This window comes from Nanorana parkeri, unplaced genomic scaffold, assembly GCF_000935625.1.
Source record: "Nanorana parkeri isolate BGI_ZX_2015 unplaced genomic scaffold, ASM93562v1 scaffold1617, whole genome shotgun sequence".
NCBI lineage: Eukaryota > Metazoa > Chordata > Amphibia > Anura > Dicroglossidae > Nanorana > Nanorana parkeri.
This window is the reverse complement of record NW_017307885.1, coordinates 196,690-219,541: the sequence shown is the minus strand read 5'-3', so window position 1 is coordinate 219,541 and position 22,852 is coordinate 196,690. Positions and strand designations below refer to the sequence as shown.

At 42.7% G+C, this 22,852-nt stretch overlaps 1 protein-coding gene across 5 annotated transcripts in view; it reads right to left on the bottom strand.

The window, feature by feature from the left end:
* LOC108799051 (arf-GAP with SH3 domain, ANK repeat and PH domain-containing protein 1-like) overlaps positions 1 to 22,852 on the bottom strand; it is a 130,599-nt gene that overhangs the window by 45,458 nt on the left and 62,289 nt on the right. For all 5 annotated transcript variants that reach the window (XM_018570865.1, XM_018570868.1, XM_018570867.1 and 2 more), the window contains exons 2-4: positions 8,260 to 8,332; positions 3,269 to 3,414; positions 1,485 to 1,559 (exon numbers count right to left, since the gene is read on the bottom strand). In XM_018570865.1, coding sequence (XP_018426367.1) covers positions 1,485 to 1,559; positions 3,269 to 3,414; positions 8,260 to 8,332 — 294 coding nt within the window. The remainder of the gene's footprint in view (positions 1 to 1,484; positions 1,560 to 3,268; positions 3,415 to 8,259; positions 8,333 to 22,852) is intronic.

Genomic DNA, 22,852 nt, shown 5'->3' with positions numbered 1-22,852 from the left:
ACTGGTGATTAATTGACGAGGAATTGAAGCACAGAAGTCACGAGTGATTGTGGAACTTTATATGCAATTATTATTTGACTCACTGATGCAAAGAAAGTGAACACAAGGATTTCATCACATTTATTTTTGATCATATTAATTTTGGGAATATTTTCATATGGACTATATATAAGTTGGAGCGGACATTTTGTATAATTGTCACTAAGTATATGCACTTAGAGTTTTATAATATTAGAGATAGCGCAGTGTTTTTTGTTTAATATATTGTGGGAGAAGTTTATATAGCTTCTCTCTATCTCTGCAGCTGTCAATAGGGTGTTATTGAGGAGTTTTGGTAGAGCACTATAGCGCGGATAATCATTTGTTTTGCTAATTCAACAGAGAAACTAAAAAAAATTTTGGGCAACAATCAGAAGATTTTGGTGACATTAAAGTATAGGTGTCAATGGGAAAGGAGAAATTAAGGTGTTTTTTGGGAAGTTTTTAAGGGTGCAATGGATGGAAAAAGGAGCTTCTATTAGGGGCCATTGAAACTATCCAGGATCTATTATTGTGCCACAAAACCTGACCCATCATTAGTAATAATATTTTGCTTTATTTTTTTCACAGAAAGAAGAAAAAAAAACAGTAATAATAACAAATTTAAAGAAAAAAAAATAAACTTCCCTAAAGAGAAACCCAAAAAAACACCCTCCGAAGAAAAAACAATTCCAACAAAGTTTTATTTATGCAGCTCAATCAGTGAAATTCAGCTGCCACTTCATTGAAATGTTGTTGATGGTAAAATTGGTAATTGCGATCATTCCTACACATCACAAGTGCAAGCATAATGATGCTCTCATGTGCTCTACAGCTGTGCCTTTATCAGGGAATTCCTGAGCATTGAGAGACATTGGAGGCAATATCTGTAAAAAATCAGTCAAGGCAACTGGACTTGCTCTATATTTCTTGAATCAGATATACCATGATACCATATACACCCTGACCTGGATGAATGAGAACCTTCACAGACATATTGGAGGCAATGTACTAAAACAGGGACAGAATCTGGAGCAGCTATGCATAGTAACCAATCAGCTTCTATCTTCAGCCTGCGCAGTTAAACTTTGAAAATGAAAGCTAGAAGCCGATTGGATGCCATCTCATTTGCTTCAGATTCTGTCTGCTCCAGTTTTTGTTAATTTCCCTAAATTTACTGCAATTCCTATTTGCAGAGAATGTCCACTCCTGATGGCAGGTGAAAGGGGTACAGTGTCATTGACCTTCCCCTCCCTCATAGAACCGTATAGCTGAAACACCTATGACTGCTCAGTAATAAGGGGACTCTGCAAGAGGGGCTTATTCCTCAGTGATAATGTTAATCTCTCACTATAATCTGTCACTGTGTCATTTTGGAATAAAGGGGTCCCCTGCTTAGATTCTGCACCTAAAGGAGCTTACAGTCAAACTGCTACTTTCTGTATTGCTGCTTTGCTGTAACTTACCCCTTTTACTTCCCTCAGATCTCCTTTGACCAGCGAGTTCAGAAAGTAATTAATATTGTGATTAAAACTCTGCAGCTGTGTAAGATAAATGAAGACAAATATGCAGATGAGCGACTGTTACACAAATTATTTAAATCATTTCTCACACACAGTCTCACACTCGTCAGCATGCTTTCAGTGCATATATTACACAGCATTTCTCTTCGTGTTCCTACATAACAGCTTACATAACTTTAAACTGTGTCCGATTTTCAACTTTTTAAAAGTAATGCCTAAGAGTAGACACCACTAAAGGCTTACTATTACCTTTACTACTTTTCTCTTATGAGTACATTACCATTTTTTAAAAGCAAATTATTAAACGATCCTTCACATGGAGTGGGTGCTCTCCTTTTTTGTTACAAGAGCCCAGCTATCTCTAACTTCATGGTTAACCCCACCACCTACCATTCTACTGTCCAAGAATGACCTTACGGGTCACTGAGACAGTCTCACCAGAAGGTTGGATGGGAGTTGGCGGGGGCAGTATATAGAATGTAATTTTAAATGTACATGAGGGCAAAATACTTATTACATAGGCAGGCTCTTCTTCCCGCTTTGCAGTGCTACACAATGCTTGTGCTCACGTACTCCTCCTCACAATAGCAGTCTGTGGGTTGGCTGACTTGCTGAAAGCAGGCGCCCCTGTGTGCCTGATCTCAGCAGTTGTTAAACAGGGTAGTAGGAGGTAAGGAGATAAGCTGCTGAGAGGTTAGCAGGCAGCTGAGCTGCTAAACCAATCCTGGGAGGGAAGCAGGGAGCTGAGCTGCTAAACCAATGCTAGGAGGGGGAGCAGGGGGATGCTGAGCTACCGAGTTACTGCTGGGAGGGGGAGCATGCTGAGCTGAGCTGCTGCAGAGAAGAGACTTGGATTTTTTTCCAGTACTTCTGTTGAGAACATTAATGATTCGTTGTTCCACAGTACCTGCAGCTACAGAGGTCAGTGAGGGCTTGCTGCAAAACTCATTTACTGCTTGTTACATAATATAACTATATATTACTGGATATTCATAACCTGAACACAGTCCAGTCTTACAGTTTAGGAAATATCACAACAAAGCTACCAGGCACTAGTATCAATGAAGGTGATAAAATAAAAAAAATTATATAAAACTGTGCCGAGCTGAAATGTGTCTTCATACTGAATAAATAGAAACAGAATCAATGTGCTAATAAATACAATTTTCCAAATCACAATCATATGTATAAAGTGCACCGTGCAACAATAATCCAATCCAGCTAAAACACATACAGTGTAGCAATATTTGTAATAAAGTGTTCATAGTGCTTCACACTGTGAATTTCACACAAAAGGCCTTTTCCCCCCGCTGGGTGTATGGCTTCACAGAGGCTGGTGGAGATTTATAAAATCATCATGCACGGTACACTAGGAGAGAGTGTCGTTAATCTGTTTATGCGGGGACTTTTTGATTCACCATTTCTTTGGTGTGAAATTCACAGCGGGAAGCACTTTGAACACTTTATTACAAATATTGCTACACTGTGTGTGTTTTATCCGGATTGGATTATTGTTGCACGGTGCACTTTATACATATCATTGTGATTTGGAAAATTGTATTTATTAGCACACTGATTCTGTATAGATTTATTCAGTATAAAGACTCATGTCAGCTGGGCACATTTTTATATATCTTTAAAAGTTTAGGAAATGTACTGCACTGCAATAACAACAACAAAAATATGTCCCCACTGAAAATACTTTATACTTTCCCTTTGAACCATACCAAGTTCTTCATTGGGGTCAACAATTCCTTGGACAACTCAGCAAAGGCACTGAAAGCGTTGCTCAGAGCTTCCTCCCCGTTATCCCGGCAGTTTGAGGATAGCTTTTCCAGTGTGGCAATATAAACCTCGAGGTGTGTGATGTGTTCTAAAATGAAAAGACAGAGCTAGGAGGTGAATTACGGGAAACAGTATAACTGTCAGCTGGGTCAACATTGGATTTATTTCACATATTTACACAAGATATTCTGCAGCATTTTCCACACTGTTAACCATTTACATCTCCCCCACCATAAACCCTTAAAGCTAACATAATACCTCTGGTCTTCACAAACTTGAAGGCTAATTTAGTCCATAATCAAATAAAGTGATACCCAGAGCTAACCACTAAAAACTTAATAAAAATGTATAGGAACCGATCTACCTGCCCAATGATTTAAAGGTGATCGGCGGGGGAACAAAAAAAAACATACTCCCCTTACAGTGGGGCTGTCTAGAGTACTTGAGTATATAACTTTTACTTACCTAATCTCCACTCTCACAGGCTTCAAGACTGGTGCCTGCAGCCTCTCCCCTCCCCCTACGCTCTGGCAGTCGGAAACTCACTGATTTCCTCACATACAATGTAGGGCTCATAGACCCAATTGTCTTGAGATGGTCAGAGACTGCAGGTATACTACAAGAGATGGGCAGAGACTGCAGACATGCTACAAGAGATGGGCTGAGACGGTAGACATACTACAAGAGATGGTCAGTGACTGCAAACATACTACAAGAGATCATCAGAGACAACAGGCATTCTACAAGAGATGGGCAGATACTGCAGACATGCTACAAGAGATGGGCAGAGACTGCAGACATGCTACAAGAGATGAGCAAAGACTGCAGACTTGCTAGAAGAGATGGTCAAAGACTGAAGACGTGCTAGAAGAGATGGTCAAAGACTGAAGACGTACTACAAGGAGATGGTCAGAGGCTGCAGACATTCTAAAAGAGAAGGTTAGAGACTGCAGACATGCTACAGGAGATGGTCAAAAACTGAAGACATAGTACAAGAGATGATCAGACACTACAGACATGCTACGATCAAAGACTGCAGAAATTCTACAAGAGATGGTCAGAGATTGCAGACATGTTACAGGCTATGGTCAAAGACTGCAGATATGCTACAAGAGTTGTTGAAGAATAGGGACATGCTGCAAGAGACAATCACCGTATAGACTGTAGTCCCGTTACACAAGACTGGTAGATATCACAGCTATTAGAGCCCATTTAGAAATCAATACTTCCATCTTTGTGCTCCCTACATGCATAGAAATTGATTCTACCACATTGATATTTTTCTCTGCAAGATCCATTATAAAAAAGATCAAAAATTTTTTTGTAAAAAGGGATGAACAGCATAAAAAAAGGGCCAAATTAATAAACCAAACTACTAGGAGCCAGTCTAAAGAATATTTTCCTTCACTGGCTTGATTACTGTCTGCACGGGGCTCTGAAGGCTGTAAAATAAATGCCAATGGGCCGCATGTGTGCATAGAGGAACTGAGCTCTGCAAAAAAAAAAAAAGAAAAGAAAAACGAATAACCTAGATTAGACAATATCATGCTTAATGAACGGCTGTCTAGCATCTTGGAGGACAAACATTTGGGTGTTTGGGAGCCATGGCTCCCGTCTCGTCATCCTGGGATGGACCGCATGAGTTATCGAGGTATCTGAAGGCAGGACGGGAGACTGATTGGTTATGGACCATGGGTTGGGGAAATGCAGTTTCCGTTACTAATTAAGGTGGCTGGTGTTAGCATGATCTGGGACCCACTTAGTAGTATGGGTACACCTGATACTACTACTACTCTTCAGTTTCTTCTATCCCCTCTTTTCATGCTTAACTTTCTTAGGGGCCTTCCCCCTGTCCTCTGTTAATGGGCTTAAACTGATTCACCTCTAGGAAGTGAAGTCCTGCTTAACTACACAGCTGCCACACCTGATGTTTTTTGGTAAATGGTTACAGTTGTGACGCCTACCTGCTCTATGATTGCCCATTCATTTACTATGCAGTAGTATTCTACGTGATATCATTGTTTTAACGATGATCTACTGTAATGAAGCAATGTGAACCATTTTCTTTTCTATGTATGTGATTTACAATACTTCAATAAACATATTGAGACAGAAAAACTAATAACCTAAATTTGACTATAAAGTCTACATTATATCGGAAAATATTACAATGGGGGACCCTTTGGTATGAAGTAATTCCACATTCCTTAGGCATCTGTCCAATCCCAAGGCAATGGTCATGTGACCCCTGCCAGGAGGCCTTGTGGAACTAACACGTTCGTGAGCCGACTGTAGGAAAACCTAAAAAGTTTAGTCAGATTAGACTGCACAGATTAGTCCCACATACCCTGTTGGCTCTAATACAGGCAAAAATCAAATTGTCTTCAGCAATTGTATTTTCCTTTAAGTATGCAAAATATTATAGGCAATTTGCGTTTGCTTATCAAAGCCATTTTTCTTAGTAAAACTCTGTGAAGTCAAAGCAGCTGACTGCAGCAGCTTGCTGAATGAATACAGGAGAACGGCTGCCAAACGTCCCGTGCCCTGTCCAGGGTGCTGAATACGGACTAGGAGCCACACGACACAATTATATTATGTAGATTTTATAGTAGAGTTAATAAAGGATACATTTGGAACTGGCTCACCTGCGAATGAAACATAATGACACGACATCTGTTTGGGGGGTCACAAATGCTAATGTTTTTGCTCTGTTGCTAAGAATATATCGGTAAGGCTAGCCGCTTTCTTATGTGCTCTCTGCTCACCCACATAAGGACAATTTGCCTGAATTGTACCTGAATGAAAGAGCAGTAGCTTTGAAAATCGAAATATGATATAAAAGGGGGTAGGAAGGGACTGCGCCCATTTTATTTTTTTACATTATGAATGCTTTGGTGTATTTTATACTTGCCTAAAACATCACCATTCCCATCTCTTCACTATGCAGAGTGCCTAGTGCAGTGTAGCCTCTAAAAACCACAAAGCCAGGGCCAGACCTGTTTTACACATTGCATACACAACTCCTTGTTTTGCTATTATTGGTATTTATATAGCGCCAACAACTTACTCAATTGTTTACATACTGCACCTTCACATCAGTCCCTGCCCTCGAGGAGCTTAAAATCCATGGTCCCTATTGCACACACATACAGGGCCAATTTTAGACAGGAGCCAATTAAGCTTCCAGCATGTTTTTGGAGTGTGGGAGGAAGCCAGAGTACCCAGAGAAAACCCACGCAAGCACTGAGAGAACATGCAAACTCCATGCAGATAGTGTCCTGACAAGGATACAAAGCGGGGACCCCCAGTGCGGCAAGGCAGAAGTGCTAACCACTAAGCCACTACGCTGCTTAGAGTATTGTGATGTGTAAATGACCTTATATGACAGGGGTATGCAAGCTCGGCACTCCAGCTGTGGTTAAACTAAAAATCCCATGCCTCTGGCTCTGGGAGTCATGTCTGTGGCTGTCAGAGTCTTGCAATGCCTCATGGGACAACAGCTGGAGTGCCAAGCTTGCCTACCCTTGTTATATGAGTTGACTGTTCCTATTGATGACGTTTCCTATTGATAACTCTCCTGCCTATAGGCAAATTCATGATACCTTAGATCAAAATGCTTGTTTAGGGTATCAGCAAAAGCAGTTTTACTTACCTGACCCCCACTCCGCCTGGCAGTTGGCACTCACCCCCCTATGCTCTGGCTTTTAGACTGGCCCTTGGCATCCTAATGTATAATGAAGGGCTATGGGCCCTGCATTATATTTCTTGACATCAGTGGGCTCCGACCACCTGAGGATGGGGGGGGGGGAGGTTGTGGGTGTCGGACTTGTAGCCTAGAGGAAACTTGCGGGAGAGGGGATCAGGTAAGAAATCTGTCAACTTCTTAAGCTATTGGGCACTGGTGCTAGTGAAAAACACAGAATACTAGAGGTGAAGAAACCCAATAGTCCAGACACATCCTTGTTGGTAGAAAACCGTATTACATTATATTGCCATTTTAGATACAAAATAATTTTTTGTTGGATTTTTCATTGTAAAAAAATTCGGTCTTCACTGACAGACATATATCTAATAATTATCTTTACAGCGAGGAAAGACAACCAGCTGCTGGGTCTGAAATGACCTAAATTCTCTTCAGTGTCCGGCACTGCTGGGTTATCATTTGTACTGATGTGCATCATCCAGGTCCTCCCTGCACACAAGCAGGCAGTGAATAGAGATCAGGATGGCATAGGATCCAAGCAAGACACTAATTTAAGCTGTTCAGTGTATCTTGTTTGATTGTAATGGATCATCAAGAACATGCATCATCAAATCGGTGCCAATGCCGAGTATTTGGGCGAGCACTCGTACTCGCCCAAATGCTCCAATGCCTAGCCCGATACTTCCTGTATCAGTAAGCTGGGCAGTGAGTCATTACACACTGCCCGGCTTCCTGGCCAATCAGGAAGCCAGGCAGTGTGTAATGACGCGCTGCCCGGCTTCCTGATTGATCGGGAAGCTGGCTTCATGCTCCCTCGTCACCTCATGATACGGCGCCCGGCTTCCTTATTGGCCAGAAAGCCGGCTCCATGCTTACTCGAGTCTTTACGCGCCGCCCGGCTAATCAGGAAGCCAGGTGGCAAGTCATTACACGCCGCCTGGCTTCCTTAATGGGACTTCCGGTACTCAGTATTCGCTATCAGCGAGTACCGCAGAAAAAAATATTGGTACTCGATACCAAAATACCGGTATGGGTGCATCCCTAATAAAAATTATAGACCTTTCATTTCTTTGCAAGTGTGTAAACTTACAAAATCTGCAGGGGATCAATTATTTTCCTCACTGTATGTAATTTGTATAATGTTCTTCTTAGTTACGTGGGAGAGATGAGTGCGTGACAGCAGAGACAACACAGGCAAACAATATGTGCATACAGTGTACAATAACACACCTTCTCCTGCGCTGTGTTTGGCCTTGGCAGACTTCTTCATCTTGTTAAGGACATTCCGGTCACCATCCAGTGCCTGAAAGGTGAAATAAAAATCCATTATGAAACACGATGATCACATCAAAAGGGCACGTGACTATTAATGAAAATAAATGTCCAAGATATCCTAAACTGTGTCCCATAATTCCCAAGCGTACATTATTTTGTAGGTACAAGAAAAGTAGATGAAATGGAAACTTAAAGTGTTTTTGTATATTTATGATTTATTATGTTTGGGATTATTACAATTATTTTTGTATTGGGTTTTGGATAAAATATTGCCTATTCTGCATCTACCACTTTAAGCCAGCAGGTGGCACAATCAAGTCAGTCCCCCCTCCCCACCTTTGTATAGTCATTTCAATACTATGTGTCAATTCGCTGTAATATAATTAGCTATTCAAGGCACACACAGCTGAATGAGTCAATGGAGTGACACCCTCTCCCTTTCCGGCTCATACAACTCTTCATGTTTCAGCTTATGCACGTGTAAAGTGAGCAGCTACTGCTTGGCTTTCTTATTAGGCATCCAAGCATGCCCCGTTACTTTGCCACATACCACCAACCTAAACATTGTTGATGACCAAGTACACCCGCTCATGGAAATGGTATTCCGTGATGGCAGAGGCCTCTTTCAGCAGGATAATGCGTCCTGCCACACTGCAAAAATGGTTCAAGAATGGTTTGAGGAGCACGCAATGAGTTCAAGGTGTTGACTTGGCCTCCAAATTCTCCAGATCTCAATCCAATTGAGCATCTGTGGGAAGCGGTAGAAAAAAGAAGCCCCATCCATGGAGGCCTCGCCTCACAACTTAAAGGATCTGCTACTGATGGCTTGGTGCCAGATACCACGGCATACCTTCAGAGGTCTAGTGGAGTCCATGCCTCAACCGGTCAGGGCTGTATTGGTGGCAAAAGGGGGAGCTACTAAATACGGGTGTTTATAATGTTAAGGCTGAACGGTGTATATTATGGAGGCAATATTCCCTGCATTCTCTTCCTGTTCATGTAGCTAGTGCTGTAGGTGACTGCTATTGTAAAACATGCACATTTAGGAGAACCAGTCAAAAATGGGCATTAGTAACAATCTGAATTTATATTTCTAAGGTCTGGTTCGCATCTGAGCTTTTGCAGAATTGCGCGCAAACGCAAAAACGCTCTTGTTGTGCCATTTCTAATGGCAACCCAATTGAGGCTCACAATTTGCGTGGTTTTCAGCCCCAAACGCAACAGAAAAAAACGAGGGTTGCTTGTCGCACAAAAAAGGTGCAGGATCTTTTTTGCTGCAAAGATGTGACCCTGGGAACGCTCAGATGTGAACCAGGTCTTAATCTCAAAAGCCATTTCCAATCATTTGAAATATACTGCTTTCATTAAGATAATATCTGGTGATCCGGCCATGAAAGCCTTTGTTCAGGCACTACCTGTTATTATTACATAGTATTTATATAGCGCCAACAGTTTGCGCAGCGCTTTACAATGTAAGGAAGACATTACAATTACAATACAATTCAAGACAGGATGGTAAGGAGGGCCCTGCCCCTGAGGGCTTACAATCTGAAAGAGGAGGGGGAAATGATACATGAGGAGGTAGCTGTGTGGGGATGAATTGTTTGAGAATGTGATGGTTCAGTGGTTAGGTTGAGGTGGGATAGGCTTCCCTGAAGAGAAGAGTCTTCAGGGATCGCCTAAAGACAGTCAGGGTGGAAGATAGACGGACAGGTTGGGGTAAAGAGTTCCAGAGGATGGGAGAGACTCTAGAGAAGTCCTGGAGGCGAGTATGGGAGGAGTTGACTAGGGAGCTGGAAAGCAGGAGGTCTAGGGAAGAGCGGAGTGGACGGTTAGGGTGATATTTTGAGACAAGGTCTGAGATATATCCGGGGGCAGAGTTGTGGATGGCTTTATAAGTGACTGTTAATATTTTGAATTTTATCCTCTGGGCGAGTGGAAGCCAGTGCAGGGATTGGCAGAGGGGGGTTGCAGACACTGAGCGGTTGGTCAAGTGGATGAGTCTGGCAGCTGCATTCATGATAGACTGAAGGGGGGATATCCTGTGTAGTGGAAGGCCAATGAGGAGGGAATTACAATAGTCAAGACGAGAGATAACAAGAGAGTGGATGAGTAATTTTGCGGTTTCCTTGGTGAGGAAGGTAACCGTTATAAGGTAACGTACTGTCCCTGTTTCCCAGTTGTGCTCCAGTGTTGTCACCCTGTCATGTGTGCTTCCAGTAGACATAAGCGGACATGCCAACACTTATTGTACATAGCTACTGCCAAGAAGCGGCCACTAAAGCAAATGCATTTTGACAGGAAGTAGTTCCAAAGAGGCTGTTGGAGATCGGCAACAAAAGCTGAAAAAAATAGGATAATCATGGCAGCTGTTTATGATACACTAGGCTTTAGCGAACCAAATTTCATTCAGATAGATTGTACATCTTGTTATTATAATACTGCATCTTTACAGTTCAGGGATAGGTGTGTGTGCTTTTTTTCACTCGTATTCTTTCTCCAGGGAGAGGAAAAATGACAGCCCAATGCTAGACTGTACGGCCCCAAGGGAGGCTGGACTGTCTCCTGTCTGAGCTCAAGACTGACAATGGACAATGCGTCTAGGCTGCTGGCTGAGGGCATAATGGCAATTAACAAAGCTTTTAAATGTCGTTAATGTAATCCAATGACAACACCTTTGTTATCTGACAGTTTTATGAATGTCTGAGCACAGAGGAGACTCGAAACCCTTCCCTTCCTAGCTTGTGCTGTGGCATATAGTTAATTGACTGTATGCTGTGGAGCTGATGTCAAATCCTCACAAAGTGTGCCGGCAGCCTAAGAGGAAACAGAGCGAGTAGCTGAGATCTGGATTTTTTGCACCTGACTGGTGCTCTCATCTACCAATGATAACTTGGTGCTGTGATTGGCTGCCATTCAAGTCTTATAGAGCCAAGCTAGTTCGGTATTGGAGGATCTGATGAAGGGGGCATCCTCTTGAAACGCGTTATCCTCTGTTGCCCCATCAGCGTTCATTGCCACACCGAGGTTTTTTCATAATTGTTCACTTGGATCTTTATATTTCTCATCGCATTGTGGAGACTTTATGAAGCGCATAATTCTTCTACATTTGTGAGTAGTTTCCTACTATTGTTTTATACATATATAAACGTGTTGATACCGCACATAGTGGTGCGCAGAGGGGCACCGAAATGAACATTTCAAAACCAAAAGGAAACCGAAATGAAAACAAATTGTCAGACTGAAAATATTTTTTATTCTAACTTTTTCAAATTTTTTAATCTTATTTATTTTTCATTAAGTTTTTATAATTTTTATTTATTCATTTTTATAAAATATTTTTATTTTTACTTTAAAAAAGGATCTAAACAGACCCCTGATATTTCCCTTTTAAAATAGAAAAAGAGATTGAGAACACAGAGTCCTCAATCTCTTTTTTTCTGCAGCCACTGTTATAAATGAACAGGAATCCTCTATACTGAGTGTTCCTGTTCATTCATAACATGAGGACAGAGTGTATTTACTATTACCACAATCATGAATGAACAGGAGCTGATGTAGACCACTTTCCATTCATTCATAATTGAGGATATAGTCAACATACCATGTCCTCAATTATGTACAAACACTCAGCGATCACTGGCTGCTTGTACCCGCTCTCCATCCTGACAGCTGTCATAGGAGGCTGAGCGAGCGGTGCGGGGAGGAGGTTTCAGCCTCCTGTGACAGCGCTGTCTCCACCCACACACCGCTCTACTGATCTGTGACAGGAGGCTGAGTGGTGCGGGGGGGAGAGACGCCGGCCGCTCACAGCGCTCTGACAGTTTCTCTCTTCCCCGCTGGGACACAGAGCCGCTCCCAGCGGGGAGGAAAGAATAGGATGCACCGCTATATCAGCCAGAAAATGGCACTTTCGGCATTTTGCCAAAAGTGCCATTTTTGGCCGATACGTTCCGGCAGCCGATATAAATCGGTGCATTCCTAGTTCTTTGTTTTTGTCTTCATACTAATGAGAGCTACCCGATCTGATGAGCAGCACCCTTGAGCTTTGTCATATACGGAAGAGTCTGAGAATCACTGACAAGCGCCAAGGGATTATTTTTGGATATAGAAACCCTTCCAGCCTGACCCTCACATAAGTCTGTTCTAACAAGGACTTTCCCTGACTTCAGCCTGACCCTCACATACGTCTGTTCTAACAAGGACTAAAATAGGTTAAAAACATTTGGACTAATATCACTTTAAATAATGTTACTAGACCACTATTAACAAATCACCCTCCATTTAAATATGTTGGTTGGTACTGATCTTTAAAATAACTGAAATGGTATTAGTCACAGGAAATTACTCCTCCATCTCCCGGGAGACCATGATAATGAAGGATGCAGAGTTGAACATTTTATCACAGGCTGAGATCCAATTTATTACTTGCTTGGCCTTTCAATAACATTTTATTGATTTGTATTTTCTTTGATAGAGACCAGTCTGAGCCATGCAGATCCATGGAAAGCAGAACCTGCTCCAGAATCCACTGCAGACCGGCAATGTTCCTGGCTGCCCGGGCTTTGACTGCTTGGGATGCAAAGCTCTGAACAATTATTGTGGTGCCCATGGGAAGGCTGGCAGCAGAGTAGTATAACTTGGGGGATGGGCACACGGAACACAGAGCGGGTAAATATCAGATATGATGCAATTAAAGACATCCTTTTGGGACTCCCAATCCAATAACTGACCCGCTCTGGATGCCTGTGTCTGAGTCACAGCAGAATCACAATCGAGAATTCCTATTAACCTATCCAATGCTGAGGCCTTTGGGAGCCTGCCAACTCCAAACTGACAGCATTGCTGCATGTTCCAGACTGTGCACGACTCTTAAATTTATTTTAGAATGTAATTATGGTCATGACAATATATCTTATGGAAGACAATATAAACATTTAATAAAAATATCTACAATCAGTCAGCAGTCTAACAGGAGACCAACTCTAGACCACTTGCATATAAAAATCATTAAATTATATAATCCCAATGCAATTATAAAAAAAAAATCTTTACTGTCTAACCGTTCCTTTAAATGTCAGCTTTATGAATGCAAACTTGAATTTTTTTTCCCGAAGACATTTTTACAATTTTGAAAAAATAAAAGTTAACATTGAAGCCACACGCTCCTGTTGAACTTTTACACTACAACTATATTTCATGCACACTCGCATACATACACCAGTATCCTCGCATACCCCCTGTTGTTCCTATAGATAAGAAAGAGGCTGACTGACGATAACGAACATTGAACAAAACATAGTTCAGACTATTGGCCCATCTGGGACAAATTTATCTCAGATTTGGAAGCTCTGTCAAAATGCTAATATCAAATTGTTTATACTACGAAAAAACATCATTGATGATAGTAACTCATGTCTAGCTCTAGTGCTAAAGGGGCCTTCCATTTGAAAAAAGTTGGCCATATACTGGTCCAAGACAAAATGTAACCACTGCATGGTCCAGTTGGCACCGCTTCGTTAGACAAAAGTAAACATTTTTAATCAACTTTTGTCTAAGGACTCAGCCTTAAACCTACTTTTTAGATGTTCAAAGGAAACAATTGTACCACTTTTAAACACATGGTGAACATAGTAATCATAAGAAATTGGGAAGTGAGGGCTGAACTGCAGAGAAATGTTAGGTGAGAATACAGTTTTAATGCCTTTGCAAAAGGTTTTGGCTTTGTTACATTTCATAAATTCTAGATCAAGAGGAGAATCTTTGTTACATCTATGAAAAGGGGATTCTGAATAGTTGATTGGATAGTCCTTCATAGGTCCCCTGTACTGCCGCAGCTAGGACTGCGGCTCAATTCTCCACACTGGGATTGGGCCAGTAATTAACATACATCAGTTGGGCTGCTCATAAGTAATGTTGTAGGTTTGGCACTGATAGGCCTCCTATTACTTGCCAGGTAATATACAAGGGTAAAACCTCTTTAGGAGTTACGGGGTCATTTGAAAGGGGGGGGGGGGAGGTGTATGCATGTATGTGAAAAGCAATCTGAATGTGCATATACAAGACAACCTCACGAATGAGAGCTGTGATGATGCAGAGTCTTTGTGGCTAGAACTAGATATGAATGAGAATTGTGTCTTTGGGGGAGCGGGGTATATGAAGATACATCTGTTATTTTTTTGATGAATATTCAGGTTTCTAAATACATACATTATATTTATAGCACATTTTTTTTGTTATGATCATGTGTTTTCCACTTGAACCTTTTTTTTAATGTCCTATTAGTGGGAACTTGTTTTCTTTTGTAGATAAGAATGAGTTTAGTTGTAAACTGATTGTGGGTGTATGTTATAGATCCCCCCAACATACAAGTGGAGACTCAACTCCATTCACAAATAGAAGTGGCTGGAATGCAGGGAAACATTGTTACAATGGGAGACTTCAATTATCCGGACATTGGCCAAATGGAACGCTCACTCAACCAAGGCTTGCCATTTCCTAAACTTGTTGAGGGGCATGGAGCAGATAGTGGAAGTCCCAACCAGGATCAATGCTACACTAGATTTAATAATTTTAGTTACAGCAACAGTTTTTTTTTCCTTTTGGGATAAAGGTTAAGTGTTACATGGTCTGCCTCAACCTTCTGTTTGCCATATTTGCTGGACAGCTTCTACTGTTAAAGTAAGTTGACAAATAACTGATTGGCCAGATCACCAGGAGAATATAAAAGGAATAAAGACTAACAAAAGGGGATTGGTAAGCTGCAATATATTGTTTGCTTTTGGGTTTAGATGCGCTTTAAAAGCGATTTAAACCCAATCACAAAAATTGCATAAGCACTTTAACATGTTAATGTGATTTCAACGTTACTTTCAATCTTTTTAAACCTGCTGCTGTGTGGTGATGCCACGAAGGTTCTTATTCCTGCTATGGGGTGACAACTGTCTACCAATTGTGCTCCTGCATTGTCACACTGCCACATATGCCCTGATGGGGAGTTCAAGTGTCCGTGCCGACAAACATTGCACAAGCATGGTAAGACTACCCCCGCACTGCAAGGACTAGGTACTCATTTTGTCTGGGGAGCTGAAATAAAGCCGATATACTCACCTGATCCTTGGACCCTCTAGGTTGCTAGATCGGTCCCCACAGCTTCTTCTTCCCTGGGTTCCGGTGGTTTAAGGACTGCTAACATCATCACATATTATGCAGGCCCATTGACCTGCATTAGACATGAGGATGCCATAGGACTTTCTATAGCTGGAGCTTTATTTAAGCCTCCTAACCAAAATGAGAACTTTACCCTTGCAGCGTGGGGTAGCCCCATTGCAAGGGTGAGTTTGTGATTTTCCTGAAGATCTTCTTTAATTCTAGGTTGTAATGCAAGAAATCAGGAAAGGACACCACCGGGGGAGTAATACTTTTACAAGACACTGTAGGAGAAGGAGCGGGGCTATAAGCATAACCTATTACTTACATGCATGGGCAGAAGAGTGGTGCAGTAAAAGTGCACAAATTCTTTAATATTAATTAAAAAAATAAATGACCGCAGGAAGCACCTTGGACGAATCTGGAAATTAATGCTTTTATCTAATATCCAATATCCTGCCTGAATCCTGGATGAAAAAAAAAACATTGTAATTACTTTATATATAAGAGATGTCAATGATAAGCCCCGAAGGGAGAGAGAATTTTTTATTTTTTTTTAAACCAGGGTGGATAAGATAATATGGAAGCCAGTCTGTCCAATCCAAGAACAAGCAGGGTTTTTTTTTTAGGAGCCAGTTTCACTGACAGCAACTAGAGAAAATCTGAATAGGTGCCAGCTGTAACTTTCAAAGGGTATCTCTGGTCAAAAACTAAAAATAAATATGTATTTCTATATTGAATTTTCAGAAGTTCTATCCCACTCCTAATGATCATATCTGCACTATCTAGAAATATTGAAGATGCCCATAGGATGTACTTCCTCATTGATTGACACCATTTCACTCAGCCCAGTGAATATGATCTTCCTTGTGTCACCACTCTCACAGAGCCTGCTTTTTGAACTACAATTCAACGTCTGAACAATGAAACATTATCATTGCTTGCTGGAAGCAATGCATGTTGGGATATGTAGTCTTGAGAAATGGAGATTGCATCATATCAAGCAACAGGGAAAGAGACACGAAGCACTCTGGGAATCCAGGAAGTTGTTGGAGGTGATTGACAGATGGAAGGCAGCACTCACTACATAAAAGGGATTTTTTTTCAAGCTTTGATTGCATTATCAAAACCAACTTTAGTATGTATTCCTATTGCAATGCTGATGTTTTACCAGGAAAAGATATGCTGGGACTTTAGAGCATATACTATCCAGCGCTGGTGTAAACAAATCTGGAATTCAAAGGAACTCTGTAATAAAGAAAAATCTCAGGGCTGCTAATACTGATCTACTTCTGAAAATGCCGTTTGCCTGGCCCTGACCAAGAAAAAGAATGTGGCTAGTTCAAGCTGAACTTCAAGCACTCAGATTCAAATAGAATTTATGTTACAAGGTTTTTTATCTTGAGTGGTGTTTCTTTTTATATCCTGTCATCTGCAAAAAAATCTACATACTAGGTCTTGCTTTTTGTGCTTTTGGTCTCCACTGGCACCGGCACTACAGCTCCAGCGCTGGTGTGGTTTCCTGCCTTGTGAATGCTTGCTCAGGCCGTGATTGTGTCATTGTGGTGCTAATAGCAGAGTTCATTTAGTGAATTACTAACGGCTCCACCAGAGAAGAACGGGATTGGTAGGACTCTGGTATGTAAAGAAATGTCCCTGCAAAAGCATGGCTGCTAAGTGGGAGTGATGCCGAAGTGCACCAGCCCTGATTCAGAGTAAAGTAAAAGAGTCCTGGAAAGGTCACATGACCACAACTAGAAACCTAAAAATAAAATTAAAATACCTTTAGAATTCCTACTGTGGAATTTCTGCACCAACTTCATAAAACCAGGGAACATCTCCATGATAACAAACCACCTCCCACCCCCTCTAATAGCCATTTTGTTGATCATAAGTTGCGGCCGCGGGATCCTTTTGTTTACTGCTAACGGAGTGCTTCTTCAGGTGTTCACGTCACTGCCTGCAAGGAGATGGTAGGGGATTGGCTGTAGAAGGACCATGTGCTGCACTGGATTAGTGGTCCCCCACGCCCAGAAACGGCACTAGCAATGGACCGGGAGGGGGACATAGGTGCTTCTTTGGGTGTCCACATCTCACTGCCTGCAAGGAGACAGTATTATTTCTCAAAAGCAATGTTCACGTGATCATCCAGTACCTAGTCTTCTGTGTCCATGTCACTACCTGCAAGGAGATGGTAGGGCACCAGTTGGCACAGGACCATCTGCTGCAATGGAATAGCGGGCACCCGACACCCAGATGCAGCACCAGCAAGGAACCTGGAGGGGGGGGATTTAGGTAAGTATAACATTCAGTTAAAGAAAAATAAAAGCCACTGTGTGGATCGGGTGTGGGGGAAAGAGACTGGGATGGAGCCCGAGGTGTCCAGCAAAGGATCACTGATGGGAGTGTTGAGACTCCAACCCTTGAGGGCACGAGCAAGCCAGCCAGAGACAACGAGCGGTGTGTCAGGGGGAGAGAGGACGGCTGAAGGCGGGCGGGCACAGAGAGCGAAGGATGCTGTGATAGGCGGTTGCCAGGAAATAGACGCTGCAGGCGGCAGAGCCGGGAGAGTCAGTGGGAGTGATGTGACTTCAGCGCTCGAGGGTGCAAGCAGGGACGCCCGGGGCGACGAGCGCTGAGTTTCGGGGAGAAGGCAAGTGTGGGCAGGTGAACGTTGTTGCGGCTACGCGTTTCGAAGAGCCAGGTCTTCTTTTTCAAGCCGGAAGGTGAGGGCGCAACAAGAGCACAAGCGCTGGATAGCAGAACGATGAGTCTGCAGAGGACACCGCCGGAGATAGGGCCAGTATGACAAGGAACACTTATTTTAAAATGTGACTGGTAGGGAAAGCAGAACTTCAGGTTTAAGAAAAAAGAGAGATGCTCGGCAAAGCTAACCTTTAAAATCTGGAGTTCTGCTTTTCTGTTTTAGTAAGTGGAAATGTACTTGAAATCAGAACAGAAAATTGTGCTTATGTGTTATTTGGAGGAAAGTAAATAAATAACAAGCAAATTAAATGATATTTAAACTGTTTATGGGGTGATAGGGATAGAGCAGGGGAGTAGAAGGGATTTAAGGGGGCAATAGAGGCAGAGCATAGGGACATGAGGTTATAGGGACAGAGAAGGGGAGAAAATTCGATTTTTAAGGGGGTGATGGGGACAGAGCAGAGAGATGTAAAAGGGATTTTTAAAGGGGTGATGGGGATAGAGCAGGTTATGGCAGAAAATACTCCCAATATGTTAGCATTGACGTTCCTCTTGTGGTCCAGATCAGTGCATTTGTACTTGTATATCTTTGCCAAAACATCAAAAAATTCCCTGAATTTAAGTGCTAACTACACATACAGAATACCAATTGCTTCATGAGGGGATAGAGCAGGTTATGGCAGCAAATTTTCCAAAATTACATATTTAGGTAACTCACAGGTCTCCTTCATCCTCAAGTCTTCCTTGCCATCTCTGAGCACTTTTTAGCTCCGTGTGCGAGGTTATAAAGGGAGGGGTCATGTGAGGGTCAAAGGCGTGATGCTGCATTGGCTGGTGCATGGAGTTTTCAGCTGGCTTTACGCAGCATTAGCTAACAGCCAATTGCCATCTGGGAACTCTGTGCATCAGCCAATAAGTGAGGCAATCAGCACTGCAGCCGCCCTCAACTCCTCCCCTCCTGGGAACCAGCCAATATGTAGAGGCGCTGCGTGGGTGTCCGCTGGTCGCTTCTATTGTAAACTAGGGCAATCGGCACTGCAGAGCGGCAGCAATCGCTCAAAAAGCTTCCCCCTTCGTTCTGGGGCGGGAGGGGGCGTGGCGGTGCATTAAAATCCATGGCACCGCAGCCACTCCCCCCCGCAATGCGATCGGATGCAAGGCAAAACATTACCTGCATTCCGGTCCACTGCAATCGCAAAAAAGGCTGCATGCTCTATTTTTTGCATTCGCAGTGGACCGGAACGCAGGCAATGGTGTGAATGGGCCCTCAACCCTTTCCAGATCTGTGACTCAAAGTAGCCATCACATCTTCAATATCACGTCGGCTGAGCATGTAATTTCTTTTTTGTCAGGCTACAATTGCCATTATTCCCAGCAAATCACTCAGTGAGAATGACAGATATTTGACATACCACCGAGCAGCGGCGTTCCCTTTCATCACCTTGGTGCTGTGGATGACAAATTAATTGGGATCAGACTCCGGGTTCCGTTGTTTTTTTTTTTTTGCTGACACCGGTTAAAAACAGTAACCGCCAATTGGAGCTTAATGAAGGAGAAGAAGTCATTGCAGGATGATTATGCTGCAGCTCCCTGTTAATTGAGGATAGCTATGCTGCGGTCAGACATGAAAACGTTATATTGAAAGCTGAACTTCAGGCAGATATTTAAAAAAGCACAATTTAATCCACTTATAAATGTATTTTAAATTGTGTATTTGTTTTTATTGCCGCTAGAATATGTCCCTGAATCGTTTTTTATATTGGCTTGTTATAATCCTTTGCACAGCGGGAAAGAGAAAGTCAACATTGTTGTGCGTGTTGTGTTCGTTGACCGGCTTACTCCTAGACCGGTCCCTGGAGCCTCTCTCCCCATTTTCTGCAGCTGTCTAAGCTCCCTGAGTCATCACATTCTATACAGTGTATAGGACATGAGGATGCCAAGGGACATACCACCACAGCAGCGGAGAAGGGGACAGGCTGGGGGGAACTCTGCCACAGGTGGCCAGGTTAGAGGATTGCGTTCAACCTATAGTTTAGTATTGGGTGAGTACCACGTTATTTGTGACACTAGGCAAAAACGGGCACATAACCCTTGCAGTGAAGGGGTAGTCCCCATTGCAAGAGTTAATACAATTTTTAACTGAAGTTGTTCTTTAAAGGGTAAGTACAATTTTTTCAAAAAATTTGAATGAATGAACTTACCGACAGCACCTCACTATCTCCTCCCGCTACACGTACATGTGTGAAGTCCCTGCCAGCTGGTGTAGAGGTCCATACACCGGACTTCCCAGACCAGTTAGCGAGCGCTCATTAGTAAGCACAATCACATGACCACACTGACCAATGAGAAGCATTTCTTACTTTTGGGACCTGGTCCCCAGCTCAGAAGCACTTCTCATCAGTCAGTGTGGTTATGCGACCATGCTGACCAATGGACGCTCGGTATTTGTGAACATTATGAACATTACATACTGCGGGGCTGGGAAGTCCGGTGTACGGCCACTGTAATGAAAATTGAAAACTTTATTAGCATGTTGATGTGGGTGGGAAAGGAGAACCAGGGGAAGGCAAAATCTAAGCAGATTAAACTTTTACGCTTTAAGGTTTTATTTTCAACAGTATCCAATGTACCACGCCAAAAATACCACGTCTAAAACCCATGTACCGCCTTTGAGAACAATGCATTTCCAGTCACAAGCTGCCTTGGTTTATAAATAGCCAAAAGGAATATATATATAGCACCGAGCCAAGCTGTGGCTGAGTCAAACAGCTCTTGTGATGACACTTCCTTGTAGTGGGCTAATGTGTAAAACATACGGTATGGCACATCCTAGGGCGACATCCGAAAGGGAATGACAGTAACCTCCCGATATTCTTAGCATGGTGTCTGCTGGCTATGCAGAATTCTATCACCACACGATTCTGAATATCTGCCAGCAACCAAATACCCCCAAAACCACACTGGATCAAGAGGTAGCATCCTTCAATCGTTAATTCTATCCTGGAAGCACTGATCTGGCCCTTAAAGCCAAGCTTACCTTTTCTATTAAGTTTAATGTTACACCCATACAGGACCTTCCCTATAATGAGGCTGTTGCCTCAGATGGCATCTCTTTGGGTCACGTGGGGGGGCTTTCAAGCCGGAGCATCCCAAGTTACTAAGAGCTGGGTGGGGACCTGTGTAAGGGCCATATACCTCTCCACTCCCATTTCTTAGCAACCTGGGATGGTCTGGCCAGCGTCCTGCCCAGCTCTTGGCAACCAGTATCGTCAGCCAGAACTTGGTGGTGCACCACCAGGACCCCAAAACAAACTCCCCCCAAATGTGACCACAAGCAGTCCCCCACCACCACTGGTGGTGATTATGCTAGGGACACCCCTGCACCCATAATCGGGGTCTAAAATTAAATCAACACCATCCCGCCCCATACTTCTGAATTTGCCGTGGCTCCGTCCACACAGTCACATCATCCATTCAAAGATCTTTTGACAGGATCTGTGAATGGAAACACTACAAATCCCATCAGTCACTGCTTCAGGGGGATTTGTACTTCTCAATGGAATACAAATGTGGTGATGTCACTGCACTTGTAGTCCACTGATACTTCCTCCTGTCTATGTTACTGAATGTCCATACCTTGGTACAGACATTATTATTATTGATATTTTTATATAGCGCCAACAATTTACACAGCACTTTACATAATGTACATTCACATCAGTCCCTGCCCTCAAGGAGCTTACAATCTAAGGTCCCCATCTCAAATACCAAATACAGGGCCACTTTAGACAGGAGCCAATTAACATACTAGCATGTGTTTGTAATGTGGGAGGAAACTGAAGTAGCCGGAGGAAACCCACGCGAGCACAGGGAGAGCGTGCAAAGTTGCAGATGGTGCCCTGACCGGGATTTGAACCGGGGACCCTCAGTGCTGCAAGGCAGCCACTGTGCTGCCCAAGGCATGGATGGGAGGAAGAGTCTGCTGGAGCTAAAGTATTGCAATCCACGATCTACTGACTGCAGTTGCAATGCTTTACTTGCTCCAATGCAAGTAAATAAATAAATGCACATTTGTTTTCTTTTATGAATATATGTGCATTTATTTTTTGGTCCCTTTAACTTTTCCCCACTCTATACAAAACTGAAAAACATGGCTGGTGTTAGGTTCTAACTTGATACCAAAAAAATATAACTTCAGTCAAAATCAAAAACCCTTTCAGAAATATGCGTTGGGGGTGATGCACAGAAAAACATGCATTTTACCAGGTCTTACCACATGCTGCATGTTTTCATGTCCGTTGTCGCACATTTGCAGCCTATACAGAATGAATGGGCTGCCTTACTGCAAAACACATTGGCACGCCAATTAATGCACTAGGTGATGAAATCAAAAACGTTTTATAAGCCATTTCAAATTCTGATTAGATCACCTAAAATGGATGCTGCTTCTTCATGCTTAAAAGTGTTAGTTTCCTGCAGAATCAGCTGGTCCCCTGAGCACTGGTCCTGAAAAACCTGTTTTAGGGCGACTCCTTTCCCTTTCAGGGTCCTATGGAGCCACCATTGTGTGTGCTAGTAAGCTGTGTGTGTCTTTACAAACACAGCAAGGCAAGACACTCCCCAGCTCTAGGCCCTCTTCTTCTTCTTCTTCCTCCTCTCTTCTCCAAGCTAGTAGATGGACAGCTGCTCTTGA